At 38.1% G+C, this 22922-nt stretch overlaps 1 protein-coding gene across 1 annotated transcript in view; it reads right to left on the reverse strand.

Annotated features, from left to right (window-relative positions):
- Positions 1 to 22922, reverse strand: part of LOC110448792 (death domain-containing protein 1-like) — a 71951-nt gene that overhangs the window by 3055 nt on the left and 45974 nt on the right. The window contains exons 3-12 of the mRNA XM_021495236.1: positions 15234 to 15615; positions 13314 to 13512; positions 12376 to 12510; positions 11897 to 12079; positions 11051 to 11179; positions 8146 to 8377; positions 7452 to 7581; positions 6592 to 6705; positions 3706 to 4135; positions 709 to 972 (exon numbers count right to left, since the gene is read on the reverse strand). Coding sequence (XP_021350911.1) covers positions 709 to 972; positions 3706 to 4135; positions 6592 to 6705; positions 7452 to 7581; positions 8146 to 8377; positions 11051 to 11179; positions 11897 to 12079; positions 12376 to 12510; positions 13314 to 13512; positions 15234 to 15615 — 2198 coding nt within the window. The remainder of the gene's footprint in view (positions 1 to 708; positions 973 to 3705; positions 4136 to 6591; positions 6706 to 7451; positions 7582 to 8145; positions 8378 to 11050; positions 11180 to 11896; positions 12080 to 12375; positions 12511 to 13313; positions 13513 to 15233; positions 15616 to 22922) is intronic.

Genomic DNA, 22922 nt, shown 5'->3' on the forward strand with positions numbered 1-22922 from the left:
TGTATTGTGATTTCAATGGATGTGACTCACCCCTAAATAATGTAAACGTATTTATTTTTCGCACACTCACATTTTAGCGCATTATCAAGTTTGAATTGATTAGTACATTGATGTCAGATTAATTTGCGTACCCCACATATATGCAATATAAAATAACATCAATTAGTGTCTTCATAATTTAGAGCAATATAAAATGAGCGAAAAGCGCTAAAATAAGACCACCACTAAAATATGTTCGTTCACAGTATATCTGAATCATCTTACTAGTTTACACGACATAATACGTTAAATATGTTGGTGACTTCAATCATGATATTCTTCGTATTTTGTCTTATTCTGTAGGCTTATATCTTTATATAGGTCGACAAAATTTAGCCTAAATAACTTCTGTCTATTTGACAACTGTAGCTGAACTTGAGTGGGTCGATCGTCGGTGACCAGGTAGCTCAATGTTAGAGCATCCGTCTGGAGTTCTGAGGGTCCCGGGTTCAAAACCCAGTCTGGACGTGCTTATTTTCTCTTCTCATACGCAACACATACTGTATATTAAGAACTTGTAACTAGCTTTGACATTACCGCTCCCACAACATTCCTATTTTGACTGTGTTTATCAACAGTTTATTGCATGGAATCATAACGGTTCACATACATGTTCTCTGTTATCTGGGTACCTGGTTGTCATAACTACCTATTTCTTTATCAACTTACCTTGTCGGTAGATTTTGGCATTTTCTTGAGCCAGTTAAGCAACATTTCGTAACGCGCATCCTCTTCCGACTTGTCACTGATTTGGACATTCCTCAAGATTGCTTGTATTCGTGCGCGGCTGACGTTCAACAACTGAGCTACCCTTTTCCATTCATCTCCCATGTCTCGTGCAAGATCTCGTATGAGGTCGTCATCCACGGGATCTGTGGTTTTTATGATGGTTACAGGGGCGGTAACTGGGATGTACGCAGGCTCGATGTGGTACTACAAGGTATCACGTCATCAATTAATATGAACAACATGCAATCTTAGTATTATCACAAATTGCTATGATATGATAAACGCTGACAATTACTTGACCACGAATAAAACTATCGACAGCAGATATGGATAGAAATGTATATCGATACAATTCTAATGAAATAGGAGATACGGAAAAGGAAATGTCATTATGTAATTCAGTTCTAAACTCAGGCATGTTTGATGATATCGCCAGACTTTGTAAACTTTCGGATACATAAAAATAACGGATGGGCATTCATAAAAGCATTCCAAAATACATACATTTTATCTATCGTCAAACGTAGTGTTTGCTATTTATTTATTTTACTATAACGGTTTAAAAACATATTTAAAAACTTCGAACACTGTTTCGCAATCAATCAAAATTGTAAGTATGAATATACTGATCTTTAATAATAACCACTTTTCAGATTAAACAATCTAAATAAATACAAATAAATCAAACTAAATACACAAAGACATTTCCTTATTATAGCCTCTACGTTCCTTTTGCCGAATTCTTCTTCTTCATACCTTACTTTTGATGTAATGATGTTTTTGGGTTTTTTTTTATCTTGAAATAACTTCGAACGTATGATTAGGAATCATAAGTTTCACCAGTTGTCTATAGGGTTAGATTAGTAAACATGGTTCATTCATTCATTGTTCTTTTTTGTCCACATCCACATGACCTGTATGAATGGTTCAGTCACGGTCACATGACTTGTATGAATGGTTCAGTCACGTCCACATGTCCTGTATGAATGGTTCAGTCATGGTCACATGACCTGTTTGAATGGTTCAGTCAGGTCAACAGAACATGTATGAATGGTTCAGCCAAGGTCACATGACCTGTATAAATGGTCCAGTCACGTCCACATGATCTGTATAAATGGTTCAGTCACGTCCACATGACTTGTATGAATGGTTCAGTCCCGTCCACATGACCTGTATGAATGGTTCAGTCACTGTCACATGACCTGTTTGAATGGTTCAGTCACGTCGACATGACCTGTATGAATGGTTCAGTCACGTCGACATGACCTGTATGAATGGTTCAGTTACGTCCACATGACCAGTATGAATGGTTCAGTCAGGTCCACATGACCAGTATGAATGGTTTAGTCACGTCCACATGACCTGTCTGAATTATACAGTCACGTCCACATGATCTGTATAAATGGTTCAGTCACGTCCACATGACCTGTATGAATGGTTTAGTCACGTCGACATGATCTGTATAAATGGTTCAGTCACGGCCACATGACCAGTATGAATGGTTCAGTCACGTCCACATGACCTGTATGAATGGTTCAGTCACGGTCACCTGCCCTGTATGAATGGTTCAGTCACGTCCACATGACCTGTATGAATGGTTCAGTCACGGTCACATGACCGGTATGAATGGTTCAGACACACCACATGACATGTATGAATGGTTCAGTTACATCCACATGACCTGTATGAATGGTTCAGTCACGTCCACATGACCTGTCTGAATTATACAGTCACGTCCACATGATCTGTATGAATGATTCAGTCACGTCGACATGACCTGTATGAATGGTTCAGTTACGTCCACATGACCTGTATGAATGGTTCAGTCACGTCCACATGATCTGTATGAATGATTCAGTCACGTCGACATGACCTGTATGAATGGTTCAGTCACGTCCACATGGCCTGTATGAATGGTTCAGTCACGTCCACGTGACCTGTATGAATGGTTCAGTCACGTTCACATGACCTGTATGAATGGTTCAGTCACGTTCACATGACCTGTATGAATGGTTCAGTCACATCAACATGACCTGTATGAATGGTTCAGTCACGTTCACATGACCTGTATGAATGGTTCAGTCACGGTAACATGACCTGTATGAATGGTTCAGTTACGTCCACATGACATGTATGAATGGTTCAGTCACGTCCACATGGCCTGTATGAATGGTTCAGTTACGTCCACATGACATGTATGAATGGTTCAGTTACATCCACATGACCTGTATGAATGGTTCAGTCACGTCGACATGACCTGTATGAATGGTTCAGTCACATCAACATGACCTGTATGAATGGTTCAGTCACGATCACATGACCTGTATGAATGGTTCAGTTACGGCCACATGACCTGTATGAATGGTTCAGTTACGTCCACATGACCTGTATGAATGGTTCAGTCACGGTCACATGACCTGTATGAATGGTTCAGTTACATCCACATGACCTGTATTAATGTTCAGTCACGTCGACAGGACTTGTATGAATGGCTCAGTCACGTCCACATGACCTGTATAAATGGTTCAGTCACGTGCACATGACCTGTATGAATGGTTCAGTCACGGTCACATGAACTGTATGATTGGACCAGTCACGGTCACATGACCTGTATGAATGGTTCAGTCACGTCCACATGACATGTATGAATGGTGCAGCCAAGGTCACATGACCTGTATGAATGGTTCAGTCACGTCCACATGACCTGTATGAAAGGTTTAGTCACGTCCACAAGACCTATATGAATGACTCAGTCACGTCCACATGACCTGTATGAATGGTTCAGTCATGATCCCATGACCTGTATGAATGGTTCAGTAACGGTCACATGACCTGTATGATTGGTACAGTCACGGTCACATGACCTGTATGCATGGTTCAGTCACGGCCAAATGACCTGTATGAATGGTAACTGAAGTTTTGCTTTTTTGTATTTACCTTTGGAATGTTGATCGATATCTCACAGAGATGCTCCTTCTTGGTTTCCAAAGCACTCGCAACGGCATTCTCATCGACCACGGACGGTGACCGTTTTAACTTCCGGCACGGTTTGACGATATAACAGCGTTCAAGCTGAATCACACCTCGATAAACGCTGAAATTTTTCTGTAAATACTGGTCCACCTCTGCCACATAACATCCTATTTCGGACTTCAGGTTTGTGTTATATCTCACTCGGAGTGTTTTGTCCTTTGAGTTTTTGACATTCCCGCGGAAGGATACTTCGATGACGTCACCCTCATTGATATTCACGATACTGCTGGGTTCCGGTCCTTCGTCATATCCGGTATCATTGAGACGCTTGAGAACTTTCTGTGTTTTTGAGACAGGCACAACGTTGATCAGACAGTCAAACGGATCGTCACTCCTAAAAAGAACAAATAATATATATTCGTGCGTTGTAAGTAAACGTTTACCTATCTACAGATTGGCTGTGTTGTGACAATGTAGGTTGTTAGTTTTTTGTAATTACTTGTTTTGTTCGAATAACCTATTCAATACAGTGTGTATACGCTCCCTATCGATAGGCGAAACGTCCCGACTCGAGCGACATAATAGACATACAATTTGTCACATAGGTGAACAGGTAAAAATACAAATCGCTCACTCAATCATAGCTTGACAAAGTACCAGTCAGTTTTGAAACGTTAAGACACGTTTAATACCTACATTGTTTGTATAGAAAGTAGAACATATAAAATAACAAAAGACATTTCATTCTGATGATTGTGCGATAAGTACTTCCGTACTTATGCACAGTCCTTCTCATCGTTCATAACATAATACGCTTTGATGATAATACATTGCAGTGATAGCCTGCAAATGTACATAAGAAACTGTTTAGAAAGTAAGATAGAGCATGATGTAAAGGATAAATAAAATAACTGATGGAGTTTCACGTATGTTGTTCGTGGTGTACATGAAAGAATATCAACAACAAACGATACATCTATGTAATTACCCTCTTATATAATGATCACCCAATCATACACATAACGTGTAATTGGACAGATGGAATTAAACAGATGTAATTGGACAGATGTAATTGAACAGATGTAATTGGACAGTTGTAATTGAACAGATGTAATTGAACAGATGTAATTGGACAGATGTAATTGAATAGATGTAATTAAACAGATGTAATTGGACAGATGTAATTGAACAGATGTAATTGGACAGATGTAATTGAATATCTTGTAAGATCTAATACGATGTTCACATAATGTATTGTTCTCGACGGACACCGGCACACAGCTAAATGCTGGTGTTTCTCTTCTATAAATACACATTAGTTGTTGTCAACAATCACGCTAACGCAATTCATCAATTCATAGACATATCTAAAACGACCTAGAACCAGGAGTTTTATGAAAGGAGTCAATAGCTCTCAGCAGTTGTCAAATGCATAACATATGTTATTATATTACATTATTTTCAGGTGTCTTTTCACCGATATCTACTAATGAAATTACACATAAACATATATGTAATAACGTACACTTATATATATATATATATATGTAATAACGTACAAATTCAGCGATATCTATTAACGAAATTTACACATTAAAATGACGTACATTGTTATAATTAGTTATGATTGATCAAAATCAGTACATGTTTCTGGTACGATGGTTGTTGTACATAAAGTCTAGATACAGGTAAACATACCTTTGTTTTACAATCTAGATACAGGTAAATATACCTTTGTGTTACAATCTAGATACAGGTAAACAAACCTTTGTTTTACAATCTAGATACATGTAAACATACATTTGTTTTACAATCTAGATACAGGTAAACAAACCTTTGTTTTACAATCTAGGTACAGGTAAACACCTTTGTTTTACAGTCTAGATACAGGTAAACATACCTTTGTTTTACATTCTAGATACAGGTAAACATACCTTTGTTTAACAATCTAGATACAGGTAAACAAACCTTTGTTTGACAATCTAGATACAGGTAAACATACATTTGTTTAACAATCCAGATACAGGTAAACATACATTTGTTTAACAATCCAGATACAGGTAAACATACATTTGTTTAACAATCTAGATACATGTAAACATACCTCTGTTTTATGATCTAGATACAGGTAAACACACCTTTGTTTTACAATCTAGATACAGGTAAACAAACTTTTGTTTTACAATCTAGATACAGGTAAACAAACCTTTGTTTTAAAATCTAGATACAGGTAAAAATACCTTTGTTTTACGATCTAGATACAGGTAAACATACCTTTGTTTTCCAATCTAGATACAGGTAAACATACCTTTATTTTACAATCTAGATACAGGTAAACATTCCTTTGTTTTACGATCTAGATACAGGTAAACATACCTTTGTTTAACAATCTAGATACAGGAAAACAAACCTTTGTTTTACAATCTAGATACATGTAAACATACATTTGTTTTACAATCTAGATACAGGTAAAAAAACCTTTGTTTTACAATCTAGATACAGGTAAAAATACCTTTGTTTTACGATCTAGATACAGGTAAACATACCTTTGTTTTACATTCTAGATACAGGTAAACATACCTTTGTTTTCCAATCTAGATACAGGTAAACATACATTTGTTTTCCAATCTAGATACAGGTAAACATACCTTTATTTTACAATCTAGATACAGGTAAACATACCTTGGTTTTACAATCTAGATACAGGTAAACATAGCTTTGTTTTACAATCTAGGTACAGGTAAACACCTTTGTTTTACAGTCTAGATACAGGTAAACATACCTTTGTTTTACAATCTAGATACAGGTAAACATACCTTTGTTTTACAATCTAGATACAGGTAAACATACCTTTGTTTTACAATGATCTGTGCAAAACGTTTGGACAAGAATGTGAAAATTGCGGATGCCATCGCAGGAGTGTTTTCCTCTGCAATGTTTGTGCGCGTGCGTAGTACCATAAATCTGCAAAATAGTCGTAGATTGATTTAGACATATAATACCAAGTAACGTGTTGAATTATACAGACATACGACACCATAGAGTGAACGTGTTGAATTATACAGACATACGACACCATATAGTTAACATGTTAAATTTTACAGACATACGACACCATATAGTTAACGTGTTGAATGACTCCATAGACATGTTAAATTATGCTGACAAATAAAAATGCAATCTGAGTATGAGTTTAACGAACGAGTCGAACTGTTAGAGGTTTCACAATGATAGAAACAAGATGTTATGTATGGATTTTAGGTGTCTTCTATGTTAGGTCAAAACTAGACCCAACCGTTGTTAAAAGTATGTCACCGTGGTTCACTTTCCTCAAATAGACATTATTTTTCTAACGATTGCTCTTTGCCTGTGCAGTGAGTATCGGACAAAAGTACAGCAAACGTGATCTCAATTTCTACCTCATGAGGGCACTACAATCTCGATTCTTCCTTTCTATCATAACAAAATCTACCTAATTTGACCAGCTTCTTTAATCTTACTTATGCAATACGTCAAACCTGTTTGCAAATGAATAAAAAAGGGCTATCAGGATATTCTTTTGATCTGTTTCAGTCAGGGTAACTGATGTTTAGGTCTAAATCAAATATCGAAATTTTGTAAACTATATTTTATCTTCATATCGTTACTAGAGCAGGAAGCTCGATAAGCTTGGCTATTAAAGATCCCAACGTAAATACGTTCCCACTGACCTTTCAAACGGCTGTGTTAAGGTAAACTGGAGGAGGTCTAGTTTGGCTTGTTGAACCTTGATTTCTGGATGGTAGGTCCACTTCCCGGTATGAGACATGGACAGGAAATGCAGCAGATCATTCTCGTCGTCTGCAAAATGTCAGAGATTCTTTTCCATTGGATCGTTTTACTCATCAATGTAAGTATACATTATTATCAGATTGCAACAACAGTTGATTAATAAAACGCTTTTACTTCTGCATTCTTTGTTGTGTGTGTTCGCTATTTTCGGTATGTTATAGCTAGGTGTTCTGAATACGATAGACACGTGTCATGCTGATAAGGTACAACAGCATCATTTATAACCACCTTATCATTGATATTCTACGTGGAGTAATCTCCATTGCGTTCCATATGTTAGACGCTCAATTCGATGCTTTACATCTACAATTCAACGGTGAAAACATTGGTAAAATGTAGGCATCACAATGTAAACGTGCTGAGTTCCAGCACTGCAGTGTTTTTTCTGATTCCTTTGTTAAGTTGCATGTTTTGAAACATGTTCAATGCATCACAGCTTTTAATGGACTATATGTCTTGAAAAGGAGTGGAACACATATTACACAGTAGTAACACTGGTTATGATATCGTGATGGTACCCTTAACTTAAGCCAGTGAACGAAGTATGTCACGTTTGTAGATAAATGTAGTTACCGTCATTATGGCCGTACTCCCCCATGTACCATTTCGTTGTCACTTTCTCCACCTCTGCCATCTGCGTCTCTTTCTGCTGACGCGCCTTTTTCTTCTCCTCCTCTTTCCTTGCCTCCTTCTCAAAATCAATGACCGGAGCCCTGACGGGGTGTTTCATTTTCTCCTCCTTCATCTTCCGAATTTGTGCCAGCTTTCTGGCTTTCGCAGGATTCGGAGGACATGGGATGGTCACCTGTACAATTGTCAAGTGAATATATGATAGACACGTTCGAAAAACACAGCTGAAATGACCTTACCTTACCTCCGACAGAAATAGATAACAAGAGTACTAAGACTGACAATTATAACATCTCTCAACAAACACGGGGACACTGTGATTGTGGCAGTTATTGTGGCAGTTACAAATACTATACACAGAAAACTTAGGTAAATCGAATATCAATCGAAAACGTCAAGAAACAGGGGAAAACTAATAAATAATAGTTTAACGTACGTGAAGGAAACTATTCATTGGGCCAAATAAATATGTGTAATTCAGGTACTCAAACCAACCCTAGTTTGTTCCTCCGACTCTAACATTTTTTTCCCACTCGAATGCACTTAAATATCCCATCCTTACGCGCCGAAGCTCCTAAGACCTAAGATATAATGCAAAAATGAATAAAATTGGTCTGAATAACAATGTTTTAGTTTCTTAAACTAGCCCCTCCCCTCGCCAATCATGTTACCTGAAAAATACATATTTTGTTTTTTGTCATGGAACTGCTGGAAATTACACTGATTCATTGTTTGCACCTTTTTGTGCTATTGGTTATCCATAATCTATCTTAACTGCCCTAAATGCTCAAAACCAACTGCAGCAATAAGGACATTTACTTTTCACGGACATTTGCCATCTACGTGCCATGTAGACTCACCGTAATAGGTTTAACAATCTACGTTACATGTCGACTCACCGTGATATGTTTAACAATCTACGTTACATGTAGACTCATCGTGATAGGTTTAGCAATCTACTTTACATGTAGACTCACCGTGATAGGTTTAACAATATACGTGACATGTAGACTCACCGTGATAGGTTTAACAATCTACGTTACATGTAGACTCACCGTGATATGTTTAACAATCTACGTGACATGTACACTCACCGTGATAGGTTTAACAATACATGTGACATGTACACTCACCGTGATAGGTTTAACAATCTACGTTACATGTAGACTCACCGTGATAGATTTAACAATCTACGTGACATGTAGACTCACCGTGATAGGTTTAACAATCTACGTGACATGTAGACTCACCGTGATAGGTTTAACAATCTACGTTACATGTAGACTCACCGTGATAGGTTTAGCAAGCAACGTGCCATGTAGACTCACCGTGATACGTTTAGCAATATACGTTACATGTAGACTCACCGTGATACGTTTAGTAATCTACGTGCCATGTAGACTAACCGTGATAGGTTTAACAATCTACATGTAACGTAGATTGTTAACCCTATCACGGTGAGTCTACATGTAACATATATTGCTAAACGTATCACGGTGAGTCTACCTGTAACGTAGATTGTTAAACCTATCACAGTGAGTCTACATGTAACGTAGATTGCTAAACGTATCACGGTGAGTCTCCATGGCACGTTGCTTGCTAAACCTATCACGGTGAGTCTACAGGTAAAGTAGATTGCTAAACCTATCACGATGAGTCTACATGTAACGTAGACTCACCGTGATAGGTTTAACAATCTACGTGACATGTACACTCACCGTGATACGTTTAGCGATCTACGTTACATGTAAACTCACCGTGATAGGTTTAGTAATCTACGTGCCATGTAGACTCACCGTGATAGGTTTAACAATATACGTGCCATGTAGACTCACCGTGATAGGTTTAACAATCAACGTTACATGTAGACTCACCGTGATAGGTTTAGTAATCTACGCGCCATGTAGACTCACCGTGATAGGTTTAACAATCAACGTTACATGTAGACTCACCGTGATAGGGTAAGCAATCTACTTTACATGTAGACTCACCTTGATACGTTTAGCAATCTCCGTTACATGTAGGCTCACCGTGATAGATTTAACAATCTACGTTACATGTAGACTCACCGTGATAGGTTTAACAATCAACGTTACATGTAGACTCACCGTGATAGGTTAAGCAATCTACTTTACATGTAGACTCACCTTGATACGTTTAGCAATCTACGTTACATGTAGACTCACCGTGATAGATTTAACAATCTACGTTACATGTAGACTCACCGTGATAGGTTAAGCAATATACGTTACATGTAGATTCACCGTGATAGGTTTAACATTCTACGTTACATGTAGACTCACCGTGATAGGTTTAGCAATCTACGTGACATGTAGACTCACCGTGATAGGTATAACAATCTACGTGCCATGTAGACTCCCCGTGATAGGTATAACAATCTACGTTACATGTAGACTCACCGCGATAGGTTAAGCAATCTACTTTACATGTAGACTCACCTTGATACGTTTAGCAATCTACGTTACATGTAGACTCACCGTGATACGTTTAGCAATCTACGTTACATGTAGACTCACCGTGATAGGTTTAACAATCTACGTTACATGTAGACTCACCGTGATAGGTTAAGCAATCTACGTTACATGTAGACTCACCGTGATAGGTTTAACAATCAACGTTACATGTAGACTCACCGTGATAGGTTGAACAATCTACGGTACATGGAGACTCACCGTGATAGGTTTAACAATCTAGTTACATGTCGACTCACCGTGATATGTTTAACAATCTACGTTACATGTAGACTCACCGCGATAGGTTTAACAATCTACGTGACATGTAGACTCACCGTGATAGGTATAACAATCTACGTGCCATGTAGACTCACCGTGATAGGTTTAGCAAAGGTGGTGGACTCCCAGTCGGTTTGTAGAATAGGACTGGAGGTTAATAAACCTTTACATTCCCTCCGTCTTGTTTGCATGTCACTAATAGTAGCGGAATCCACAGGCTGGACCTAAATTATGGTAACGAATGAATGCAATAATCAATAAATGAATTAATAATAAAAATGGTTTGAAATGTTATCTTTAAATGCAATGTTTTAAGAAAACATTGTCATTTCAATACCCAATAAAGGATTTATGGTAAAGCGTATCACTGTATCAGTGCAAAGAGGAGCATCACTCAGAGTCCTTTTACATACAGTAGCAACCTAAAGGATTTTGTCCTGGCGCAGAGTTACTTCCCCTGTCAGTATTTTCGTATGCTTTGTGACCCGTAAATCGAAGACTCATTTTACTGCTGTGCTTGTATATTGTTTTTGCCTAATTCCTGTATGTCAACATTGGTGAAGCATTGGCTTTGTAATGGTTCCCAGCTCGACCCCTGCAGCTTTATTAATGGTTTTTTTCTTGTGTTTTTTTCAAACATTCAAATTTTGAACAACCACAATTCTTTAAAATGCATGGCATTGTGTAATTTTTCTGAAACATTTCTTTTGAAAAGGTTTTATTTTATTATAGTGATAGTGGTAATAATATAATTTAATCTGTTGGTATTCTTTACCTTACATTTATTGCGACACTAAACCGGCAACCAGACAGGTTAGTCTAAGTTGTTGATGAACAGGTACATGTATATCAGTTGCTTCTAAATCTTTGTTTTACGCTGTGGTTTTCCAGTCAGATGAAAACATTATCTGTAACAGCATCTCTGTTATTTATTCCCTTACCTGCATTCGGAAGAGCTCTTTCGCGTTAAAAGTGTCTTTCAGGATGGTAAGAGTCACGCGGTGGTCATATGACGATACTATCTTTGTTGGCCGCTTCGAAAGTGTGACGTAATCACTCTTATACCTCGTCATCACAGCCAGGGTTGTCTGCCCCTTTATCTCTGCCTGGGCAAACTTTACATCCTTTATAAAAAAAATATAATACTGTTAAAGAATTTAAAAAATACACAATAGTTAAATAAAATCTATATATCTCTATCAATCGTGTGTGGATTGGTTTTTTTCAACGCGAAAATCGCGAGAATTTTCACACCGCGATAACTTTTTAACTTTTACTCAAACATATCATAAGAGATATATAGGAACATGTTATATATTAAGTTGCTATACACTAAATGGTTGACTATTTTATCTAATTTTCAGTCAAATGCAAAAGCTATTATCATAATTTTAAAACAACGCATCATGAGGTGTTCTACCTTGTAGCTTTCAAAGATGACCTCCCTTGAAGGAATTTCCTTCCATTCGCCATCTACTTCCGCTTTGATGAATGGTTCCCTTGACGACGCGGATGAACGAGACAGCTGGAACGGGACTGCGACAAAGATTGGCTCCTATAAAACAGAAAGGAGAATACAGTAAAAAAAGTGCGTATATTTTTTAACTGATTTGTGAATAAACGAAATTCCTTGATACAAGTTTATAACTCAATGGAGGTTAGTTTCCGAACTTTATTTTGTTCTATGACGCATTTAATAGCGCAATGCATTTTTTACTGAAATACTGCTTAATAACATCGCATGCAAATTAATGTTCCACTTAAACATTAAAATAACCAAAATCACATATATTAGAACAGACGTTTATTTTTTGCATTCTATTAATCGTACATTTGTTGTCAGAACTAAATCGAATATCCGTTTTTTAAGCAATAACCGACTTTTTGCACTTTTCCTACGTACCTAGTGTATCACGTAAGTGTCACAAGAGACACCATCAATACTTCCTCGTTAAATCTTGCTAGTGCATCCCATTATCCACATTTTTAGAGGAAACACTTTTGATGCAAACATTGGGCATACCTTAAAACTATGCGGTACATTCTTCCGCATGTATAAGCTTACATTCAGCGCAAAGATAACGCTGTTAAAGCAAGTTCACCGATTTTTCGACGTTAAAGTATACTTTTGCAAGATTTGATTGAAACAATTTAGAAGGAATATACGCTCATATTTCACCCCTCATATATTTCATTACGGTCACATTTACATGTGTGTTATAAGTGTTGATATTGGAAAATATTTGATTGGGGCGTTTATGGAGCAAATATCAATGTCCATCTTAAAATATTAGAACTCTTTAATGTTTCAAACATCGGCAAGTATCACAGAGAATCGTACACACATCGATACTCTACCTCGAAGTTTTGTTGTTCGTTTGCTTTGTTGGTCAGTTTCAGGACACAACTGACGAGTTCCTCTTGTGTTTCATATGTCATTTTACATTGCATCTGGTCAACGACTTGTAACCCCAGCTTTGATTGGTCGAATGTAGCCGGATTGCCACGCACCATGCATCCAACACCAATCTCGTGAGCGTCGCTGACAATGTTGATCCTGGAATACCACACCATTTTAGTAATAGCATAATGGACCGAATCTTACCTTGGTATATTTTAATGAGATTTTCACATTAAAATTGGGACTACTAGATCCACTGATTAAATCAATATACTGTGGGTTTTAGTTTTGTGTGTTATCTTGCTTTAGCAGAAAAACGTAAATCACATTACTCCAAGTAATTAAATTCATTGATTATGTTTGAAAAGTTTTGGTCCCGTATGTTTTTACATGTCACAAACGTGTAGAAACGCCGAGCCCTGCAAATTCGAGGGAAAGAATAGGTCTGCTATATCCCTATACACGTTATCAGAAGAGGTGACTGATGTGGGATCCCCTGCAGGATCGGGGGTTTTCTTCAGTGTCGTCTGCTTAGAGGACATGCCAGACACTAACATTGGTCTGCTCTCCCACATACAACACTTAAAGATCTATATCTTTTCTTTTCTCACTTCTTTACCCTTTGTTTTCAGTGGTGTCCCCCTAGACATGACTTGTTATATGATCAGCTGTGAGAACATCAAACCCCAAACAAAAAGAAAAACCAAGTTACTACCAAGCCAATATTTTATGGGACGAATTGGCTCTTCTGTGACACAAATATGGCGGAGTAATATAATCTGCGGAACAATCCCCACTTATATGGTTGTCAGTGTTTCGAGAGACAGGTTGGCCCTTTTCTTTTACAAAACTCTCCCAGCTATGTAGCCGTTATATGATCTATCCACTTATGTTGGATTGATTATCGAGACGCACCTGTACACAACAATACGGTTTGTAATATCAATAACTGAATGTATTGTCACGTTCCCTTCACGAAGCTATGCAATTATTGAATGATTGCTGATGCTGCTATATAACATTGTTGTTATGTATAATGTATAACATAAAATGTCCATTATTGTTTGGTTGGATAGAAAGAAAGGTTTGTGGGAAGAGCGCCACCCGCATGAAGACCTAGCAAGACATTATTAGCATAAGGTTTACGTCATAATTGTTACCTTGGATACCACTGACCTTTCTGTAAAGATGGCTGATATAGTCATTGAACAAGCATAGTAATACATCACTTATTTCAGCTAAATGTTTGAGTTTTCATAAATATGAATTTAGTTTTCTAAACGACATGAATGACATTCAGTAATCATTTAACATGCTCAACCAAGGTATGTGCACTTTTTTCAATAATTAGACAGATAACCACATGTAACCTTTACAAGCATTTGTGATGTCACAATCGATCGAAGAAATATACCAACATGTAGCGGAACGCAAATAAACTAGACTATTGCTTGTTTCAATGATAATTTTGCAACTATTACAAACAAATATAAAGTATCAATCTTATGAAATATAACATTGTAACGTAAATACCGGAGTTTTGCTTCCATTACAAGTGCTGTTTTTGAAGTTTACAGTTTAGCAAGTCAACATATTCCCCTTTAATCCGATTACCGAGAATGTTTGTGAATAATCGCGAAAACTGTTTTCTTTGATCATCGTCAAGTCTTTAACATTTAATTTTTGACCTGATATCTTTTACCTCAAAGTGCATTAAAAAGCTATGGCTTCATGTATATGATAAACAAAATATGTAAAAATAAAAAGGTAAGCTTTTACATATTACAAAAGAAGGAATAGAAGATATCTGGTAATTTAAAACTAATGGTCATAGCTAATTTATATAAAAGGTAGAGTATCTAGTTTAATTTACTTACTCGTGGGTCGGCCATTTTTCCCAAACTGGTCCTTTTTCGCCAGCGTTCAATTCCTTCCGTTTCCATTCAATTTCTTTCTGCCTTCTTGTTTCCAGTTCCATTCGGTCTTCCTCCTCCTTCTGCTTTTGGAGGATGTCCATCTTTTTCTGGTGTTCAATCTTTCGTTTGGCCTCTACTTTTGATTTCAGTTCGAGCTCCTCTTCTATTCGTTTGGCCTCTTCCTTTGCCCTCTCCGCTGCTAGCTGTGCCTTTACGGCTGTACTTTCGGTTTCGGCTGACAATCGGAGTGCCTCGGATAGGTCAGCGTTAGCCTTTGCGACTTCTGCATTAAGACGGGTCAACTTCTCGGTCAACTCTCTTTCCTCTACGCCTACCTCATCATCTGAAAAACAGACAGGATACGACCTTGACGAAGCGTATGTATAACATGTGGTTTCAGATTAAAAATTAGTCCTACCATAATCTTGAGAGGTCAGTACGTTATCAGGGTATTTTCTCGCATTGGATATGAAAGTTAGAACAATGGAGACGTATCCTTTGAGCAAAATACTATCTAACATACCAGACTCATTCGAAAATATTGATACTTCAATTATTCGTCACACAACATATTTATCATAAATGTAATATGTAGTGTTTCAGAACCGTTTAAAATTAATAGGATATCTTAATGTTTTGTTGCCTTTTTTGTTTTGTTTTATTGCCTTTGACAGAGGTGTTCAATGCATAAGATATATATATATATATAAGGGACAAATTGCATTCAAATGTTCCAACAGCTCCTCGTTATGGTATTGTGTTTCATTATGAGCTGTATGACTATTTAATATGCCAATGTCGCCGTTGACACCGACAAATCGAATTGAATTATCTGAATCAAAATGCGTCACTTAAAAGTATGGATGGACAAGAAATCACGTCTTTTATTTGCACAGAAAAGTTTTTAAGATCCATCGTTACTTTAAAAAGAAGTTTAAACCCCAATATTAAAAGCAATCATGATGCGCCAAACATCCAGCCGGAACATTAACCACTTAAGAATGTATTGGTTGAAAGATGTTAAGATCATTAGGCCGAAAGTCAGAAATAACCCAATACATAGTCGATACAGGTTGTCTCAGGTATGTCTGACGTAGAGGATTAAATCGTGATTACTGAGTAGAACACACCTGCAGACGAAAAGAGACTGTTTCAGCACTTGTTTCCGTCTGACTTTATATCCCGTTGTACACATATACTTCAGAACCATTACATCTCGAATGCCTACTCTCCGGATTCAAGGGTATGGTTTGGGTTATTATGTTGTAATCTACCTAAAATGGGCGTGGTAAGGTGATACGTGATTTCATTTAATCGTACAATAAATCATACTCAGTCTCGTATCTATGTAACAGACGTGAAATAAATATGACACAGGTGTTTGATTGTACGAAATATGATAGTGAACGGTTTATAACAGGCTAATAATGATCGTTTTATAATGCTAAAAAAATCTAAATTGGGAGTCAAATCGACCTAATTTCCAGTTTCTAGATACGTAATCAAGCCATATTTGTTACATATTAAGTTACAGGGAAAGTTGTCATTACAGAGCGCCTTTGTTTTTTCCTGTAATGAGACAAATATGTTTGTGTGTGCGTGTGTGTGTGTGTGCGTGCGTATGCGTGATTGTGTGCATCTTGAACCAAAATAACTGAATATTAATTGCAGACAGAATTGCAACACGATGACAGCATCCCTTTACCATGTAGTTAAATGATAATTTATATTTTGACCGGAAGTACCATCGGTTTGTCCAAAATGGCCGGAACGGTCATATACACACTAAACGTTTACTCTGTTTGGCTTTCTGTTTCGACTTGTGTCATTGTCAGTTTGGCGCTTGTTTGTTTCGTATTTAAAGCGATAACGATAACAGGACATTAAAAGAAGGATGTCTGTCCAAACAACATGCAGTCACGCACAATAAATAGTCAGAATTAATATTCAGTCGAAGTTCACATCAATTTGACATTCTGAGTTGTTAATTTTCCTGTTTATACATGTTATATTTCATTACATTATGATATGTCCTGAACATGTTATTGGCCTGATCCAGATAAAATAATAGTGCTTTATAGACGACAGGATGGCACGAATAGACTACATTAATATAGTTATGACGGATGATATATTTTATCTGAAGTGTAATGATAGCACTTTTACTTCAACTCGGTCATAAAAACTCTCCAAATGAGCAAGTAGATCAGGCCCGAATGTCGGTTTGTCTTTATCATGTTTGCTTTGATGACGGATGGTGACAACCTTGATGTATGACTGTCAACAAACGAACACCAATCACCTACATACATTCTTTACAGAACTGACTGATTAGAAAAGAACCCAGGATTTATTTCTTAACCTTGGTATTTTGTTTAAACATGTTAACAATTTTGAAAACACTTTACAACATTTGAGGACGGAGATTAAAAAATGCTTCTTCCCGTGAACACGTACTGTAAATAAACTTAGAGGTGTTGGTTATAGCACACACCGACATAAAATAATAAATGTGATATTTCGAGTATGGGCATTATGACGAATACTGGGCTAGTACCTAATATAGAAAGTAAAAAGTACGTAAGAATGGGTTGTTTCTTTTGAAGTTCTAATATTATCAATACATTTAAGATCAAATGACAGATAGTTATATCGAATATGTAGAAGACAGACTATGAGCCAATTAATGTTTCGACACAGAATGTTTGGAATTAAACATCCTCGCAACCGCTAAGGTCAGTAGGAGACGGGTACCTAGGAATATATCACTGATAGGAACGTGTAGTGTAAGGAAAAGCGATAGGTCCCAAGTGTGGCTGTGGGGGCAGCAGGTAAACTTGTTTTTTTGTATGGACCCTAAACAGAAGACACATGGGGGTCCACGTCAGTCATCCCTAATGACATTCTGTAGGGGACCCACATCAGTTATCTCAATGACATTCTGTAGGGGACCCACATCAGTCATCCCTAATTACATAATGAATGGGACCCACATCAGTTATCTCAATGACATTCCGCAGGGGACCCATAGCAGTCAACCCTAATGACATTCTGTAGGGGACCCACATCAGTGATCCCTAATTACATTATGAGTGGGACCCACATCAGTCATCCCTAATTACATAATGAATGGGACCCACATCAGTTATCTCAATCACATTCCGTAGGGGACCCATAGCAGTCAACCCTAATGACATTCTGTAGGGGACCCACATCAGTCATCTCAATGACATTCCGTAGGGGACCCATAGCAGTCAACCCTAATGACATTCTGTAGGGGACCCACATCAGTGACCCCTAATTACATTATGAATGGGACCCACATCAGTCATCCCTAATTACATTATGAATGGGACCCTCATCAGTTATCTCAATGACATTCCGTAGGGGACCCACATCAGTCATCTCCAATGACATTCCGTAGGGGACCCACATCAGTCAACCCCAATGACATTCTGTAGGGGACCCACATCAGTTATCTCAATGACATTCTGTAGGGGACCCCCATCAGTCATCCCTAATTACATTATGAATGGGACCCTCATCAGTTATCTCAATGACATTCCGTAGGGGACCCATAGAAGTCAACCCTAATGACATTCTGTAGGGGACCCACATCAGTGATCCCTAATTACATTATGAGTGGGACCCACATCAGTCATCCCTAATTACATTATGAATGGGACCCTCATCAGTTATCTCAATGACATTCCGTAGGGGACCCACATCAGTCAGCCCTAATGACATTCCGTAGGGGACCCACATCAGTCATCTCCAATGACATTCTGTAGGGGACCCACATCAGTTATCTCAATGACATTCTGTAGGGGACCCACATCAGTCATCTCAATGACATTCTGTAGGGAACCCACATCAGTCATCTCAATGACATTATGTAGGGGACCCAACATTCTGTAGGGGACCCACATCAGTCATCTCCAATGACATTCCGTAGGGGACCCACATCAGTCAGCCCTAATGACATTCCGTAGGGGACCCACATCAGTCATCCTAATAACTTTATGGAGGGGACCCACATCAGTCATCCTTATAACATTATGTAGGGGAACCACATCAGTCATCACTAATGACATTCCGTAGGGGACCCGCATCAGTCATCTCCAATGACATTCTGTAGGGGACCCACATCAGTCATCTCAATGACATTATGTAGGGGACCCACATCAGTCATCACTAATGACATTCCGTAGGGGACCCGCATCAGTCATCTCCAATGACATTCTGTAGGGGACCCACATCAGTCATCCCTAATTACATTATGTAGGGGACCCACATCAGTCATCCCTAATGACATTATGTAGGGGACCCACATCAGTCATCCTAATAACATTATGTAGGGGACCCACATCAGTCATCCTTATAACATTATGTAGGGGAACCACATCAGTCATCCCTAATGACATTCCGTAGGAGACCCACATCAGTCATCCCTAATGACATTATGTAGGTGTCCCACATCAGTCATCCTAATGACATTATGTAGGGTACCCACATCAGTCATCCTAATAACATTATTTAGGTGACCCACGTCAGTCATCCTAATGACATTATGTAGGGTACCCACATCAGTCATCCTAATAACATTATGTAGGTGACCCACATCAGTCATCCTAATAACATTATGTAGGTGACCCACATCAGTCATCCTAATGACATTATGTAGGTGACCCACATCAGTCATCCTAATAACATTATGTGGGGGACCCACATCAGTCATCCTTATAACATCATGTAGGGGAACCACATCAGTCATCCCTAATGAAATTCCGTAGGAGACCCACATCAGTCATCCCTAATGACATTCCGTAGGAGACCCACATCAGTCATCCCTAATGACATTATGTGGGGGACCCACATCAGTCATCCTTATAACATTATGTAGGGGAACCACATCAGTCATCCCTAATGACATTCCGTAGGAGACCCACATCAGTCATCCCTAATGACATTATGTAGTGGACCCACATCAGTCATCCTAATAACATTATTTAGGAGACCCACATCAGTCATCCTAATGACATTATGTAGGGTACCCACATCAGTCATCCTAATAACATTATTTAGGAGACCCACATCAGTCATCCTAATGACATTATTTAGGGGACCCACATCAGTCATCCCTAATAACATTCCGTAGGGGACCCACATCAGTCATCTCTAATGACATTATGTATGGGACCCATAGCAGTCATCCCTAATGACATTATGTAGGTGTCCCACATCAGTCATCCTAATGGCATTATGTAGGGGACCCTCATCAGTCATCCCTAATGACATTATGTAGTGGACCCACATCAGTCATCCTAATAACATTATTTAGGGGACCCACATCAGTCATCCCTAATTACATTATGAATGGGACCCCCATCAGTTATCCCAATGACATTCCGTAGGGGACCCACATCAGTCATCTCCAATGACATTCTGTAGGGGACCCACATCAGTGATCCCTAATTACATTATGAATGGGACCCCCATCAGTTATCCCAATGACATTCCGTAGGGGACCCACATCAGTCATCTCTAATGACATTCCGTAGGGGACCCACATCAGTCATCCTAATGACATTATGTAGGGGACCCACATCAGTCATCCTAATAACATTATTTAGGTGACCCACATCAGTCATCCTAATGACATTATGTAGGGGACCCACATCAGTCATCCCAATTGACATTCTGTAGGGGACCCACATCAGTCATCTCAATGACATTCTGTAGGGAACCCACATCAGTCATCTCAATGACATTATGTAGGGGACCCACATCAGTCATCTCAATGACATTATGTAGGGGACCCACATCAGTCATCTCTAATGACATTCCGTAGGGGAACCACATCAGTCATCCTAATAACATTATGTAGGGGACCCACATCAGTCATCCTAATAACATTATGTAGGGGAACCACATCAGTCATCCCTAATGACATTATGTGGGGGAACCACATCAGTCATCTCCAATGACATTATGGGGGATGCGACATCCCTAGTCCTTCCACAAAACTGCAGAGTAACAGGAAAACGAAAGGAATCAGTAAAATCTTACAAAAGCATAATGCTTTCAATTCAAAGTTTTCTACTCAGAGGAGCCAAAATATATGGAATTTTTCACAACGTTTTGAAATATTTAGTTGAATAATACAATTTTGGACTTTGGTTTTGAAGATTTCTCGCCGATCCTGGGGCTAGCCTGTGGCCAGATGTCACGTGACTACCATTATATAAAGGTAATTTAGTCCCTCCGGGTTATTTTCAGGAATTTTTAAATGTTCATGCCAAGTACATGTAATTAAATAGAGTGCTAAGTGAAAACAATTTATATAGAGACCGTAGATTAGTCAAGGCGTTATTTGAAGGGCCAGCGCTTTGTAATTGAAAAATCAATATATTCAGAGAGGAAAAATCAAAGAAAGTGACTTAAGTTCAGCTTTAATGGATTTGCTAGGAATCGTGTAATCTTGTAAATTAAACTTTGATTCAAATACTACAGCTCTTCCTTTTAAAACGAAAATGACCAACAGTTTATGGCACGTACTCTTCTATTCAAAGGTTTAAAGTTCTAAATAGATAAACAACTTCGACCAAATACTGGCTGACTGGTAGTGTAGCAATGTATATTTATAAATCAAATAAAACCAGAAATATAGTATTGAAAAATAATTGATATTGTGTAGAATTTATTTCAATGTATCTTTCGTTTTAAATATTGAAACTTTTTTACATTTTGTTGTTACCATGTGAAATTATAACGCAGCCTGTTGTCATGTTATTAATTTGGTACCACTAAGGCATTAATGTCGCTTGCACAATAAATATTCATCAAGTATTGTTAAACCAAATATCGTAGTAGATTCGGTTTTCAATATCCTTCTCCGAAAAACTCATTTTTTGTAATAGATATCGAATGCTGACTACAAGAACAGTCTAAATGCTATCTGTGAGCGCCGAAATGTCAGCCCCAGCTGTATGCTCCCCAGGGAGTTGAGGAAGATATTGGCTGGTTGCAAAGGCCCTATAACCACGGATAGTGATTTGTGAACCGCTTTGAGATGACCAACTAACTAGGTTGTGTTTAAGCGGTATATAAGAACCTCGAATTATTATTATAATTAATACCAGTTCAAGGATAGATTATCTGCTGTAGCCAAAAGGTGTGAATTTGTATCTTTGCAATGGGTGGTATAGGAAGCTTCCCCAAGTCGTTGTGTCTCCACGTAGGTTTCGAATTGCTTAGAACGTGGAGTTTCCATTCTTTTGTATTGAGTACCACTCATGATTCCTGATTGGAAGAGATAGCTATATAGTTGACTAGAGTGTTGACTTTAAGTATCACTGATGAGCCCCCTGAATGCTGAAATGGTCATATGATGTAGTCATGATTTACTATTAACGGCCTGCTGCAATGATTTGCAAACAAAATAATTGTTGCTTACCATTTATTATAAATCTAGTGGTCTGGTGGGATAGTATTTGTTGTATATGTAGTGATCTGGTGGGAAAGTATTTGTTGTATATGTAGTGATCTGGTGGGATGGTATTTGTTGTATATGTAGTGATCTGGTGTGATGGTATTTGTTGTATATGTAGTGGTCTGGTGGGATAGTATTTGTTGTATATGTAGTGGTCT

This window comes from Mizuhopecten yessoensis, unplaced genomic scaffold (genome assembly GCF_002113885.1).
Source record: "Mizuhopecten yessoensis strain PY_sf001 unplaced genomic scaffold, ASM211388v2 scaffold4301_2, whole genome shotgun sequence".
Classification (NCBI taxonomy): domain Eukaryota; kingdom Metazoa; phylum Mollusca; class Bivalvia; order Pectinida; family Pectinidae; genus Mizuhopecten; species Mizuhopecten yessoensis.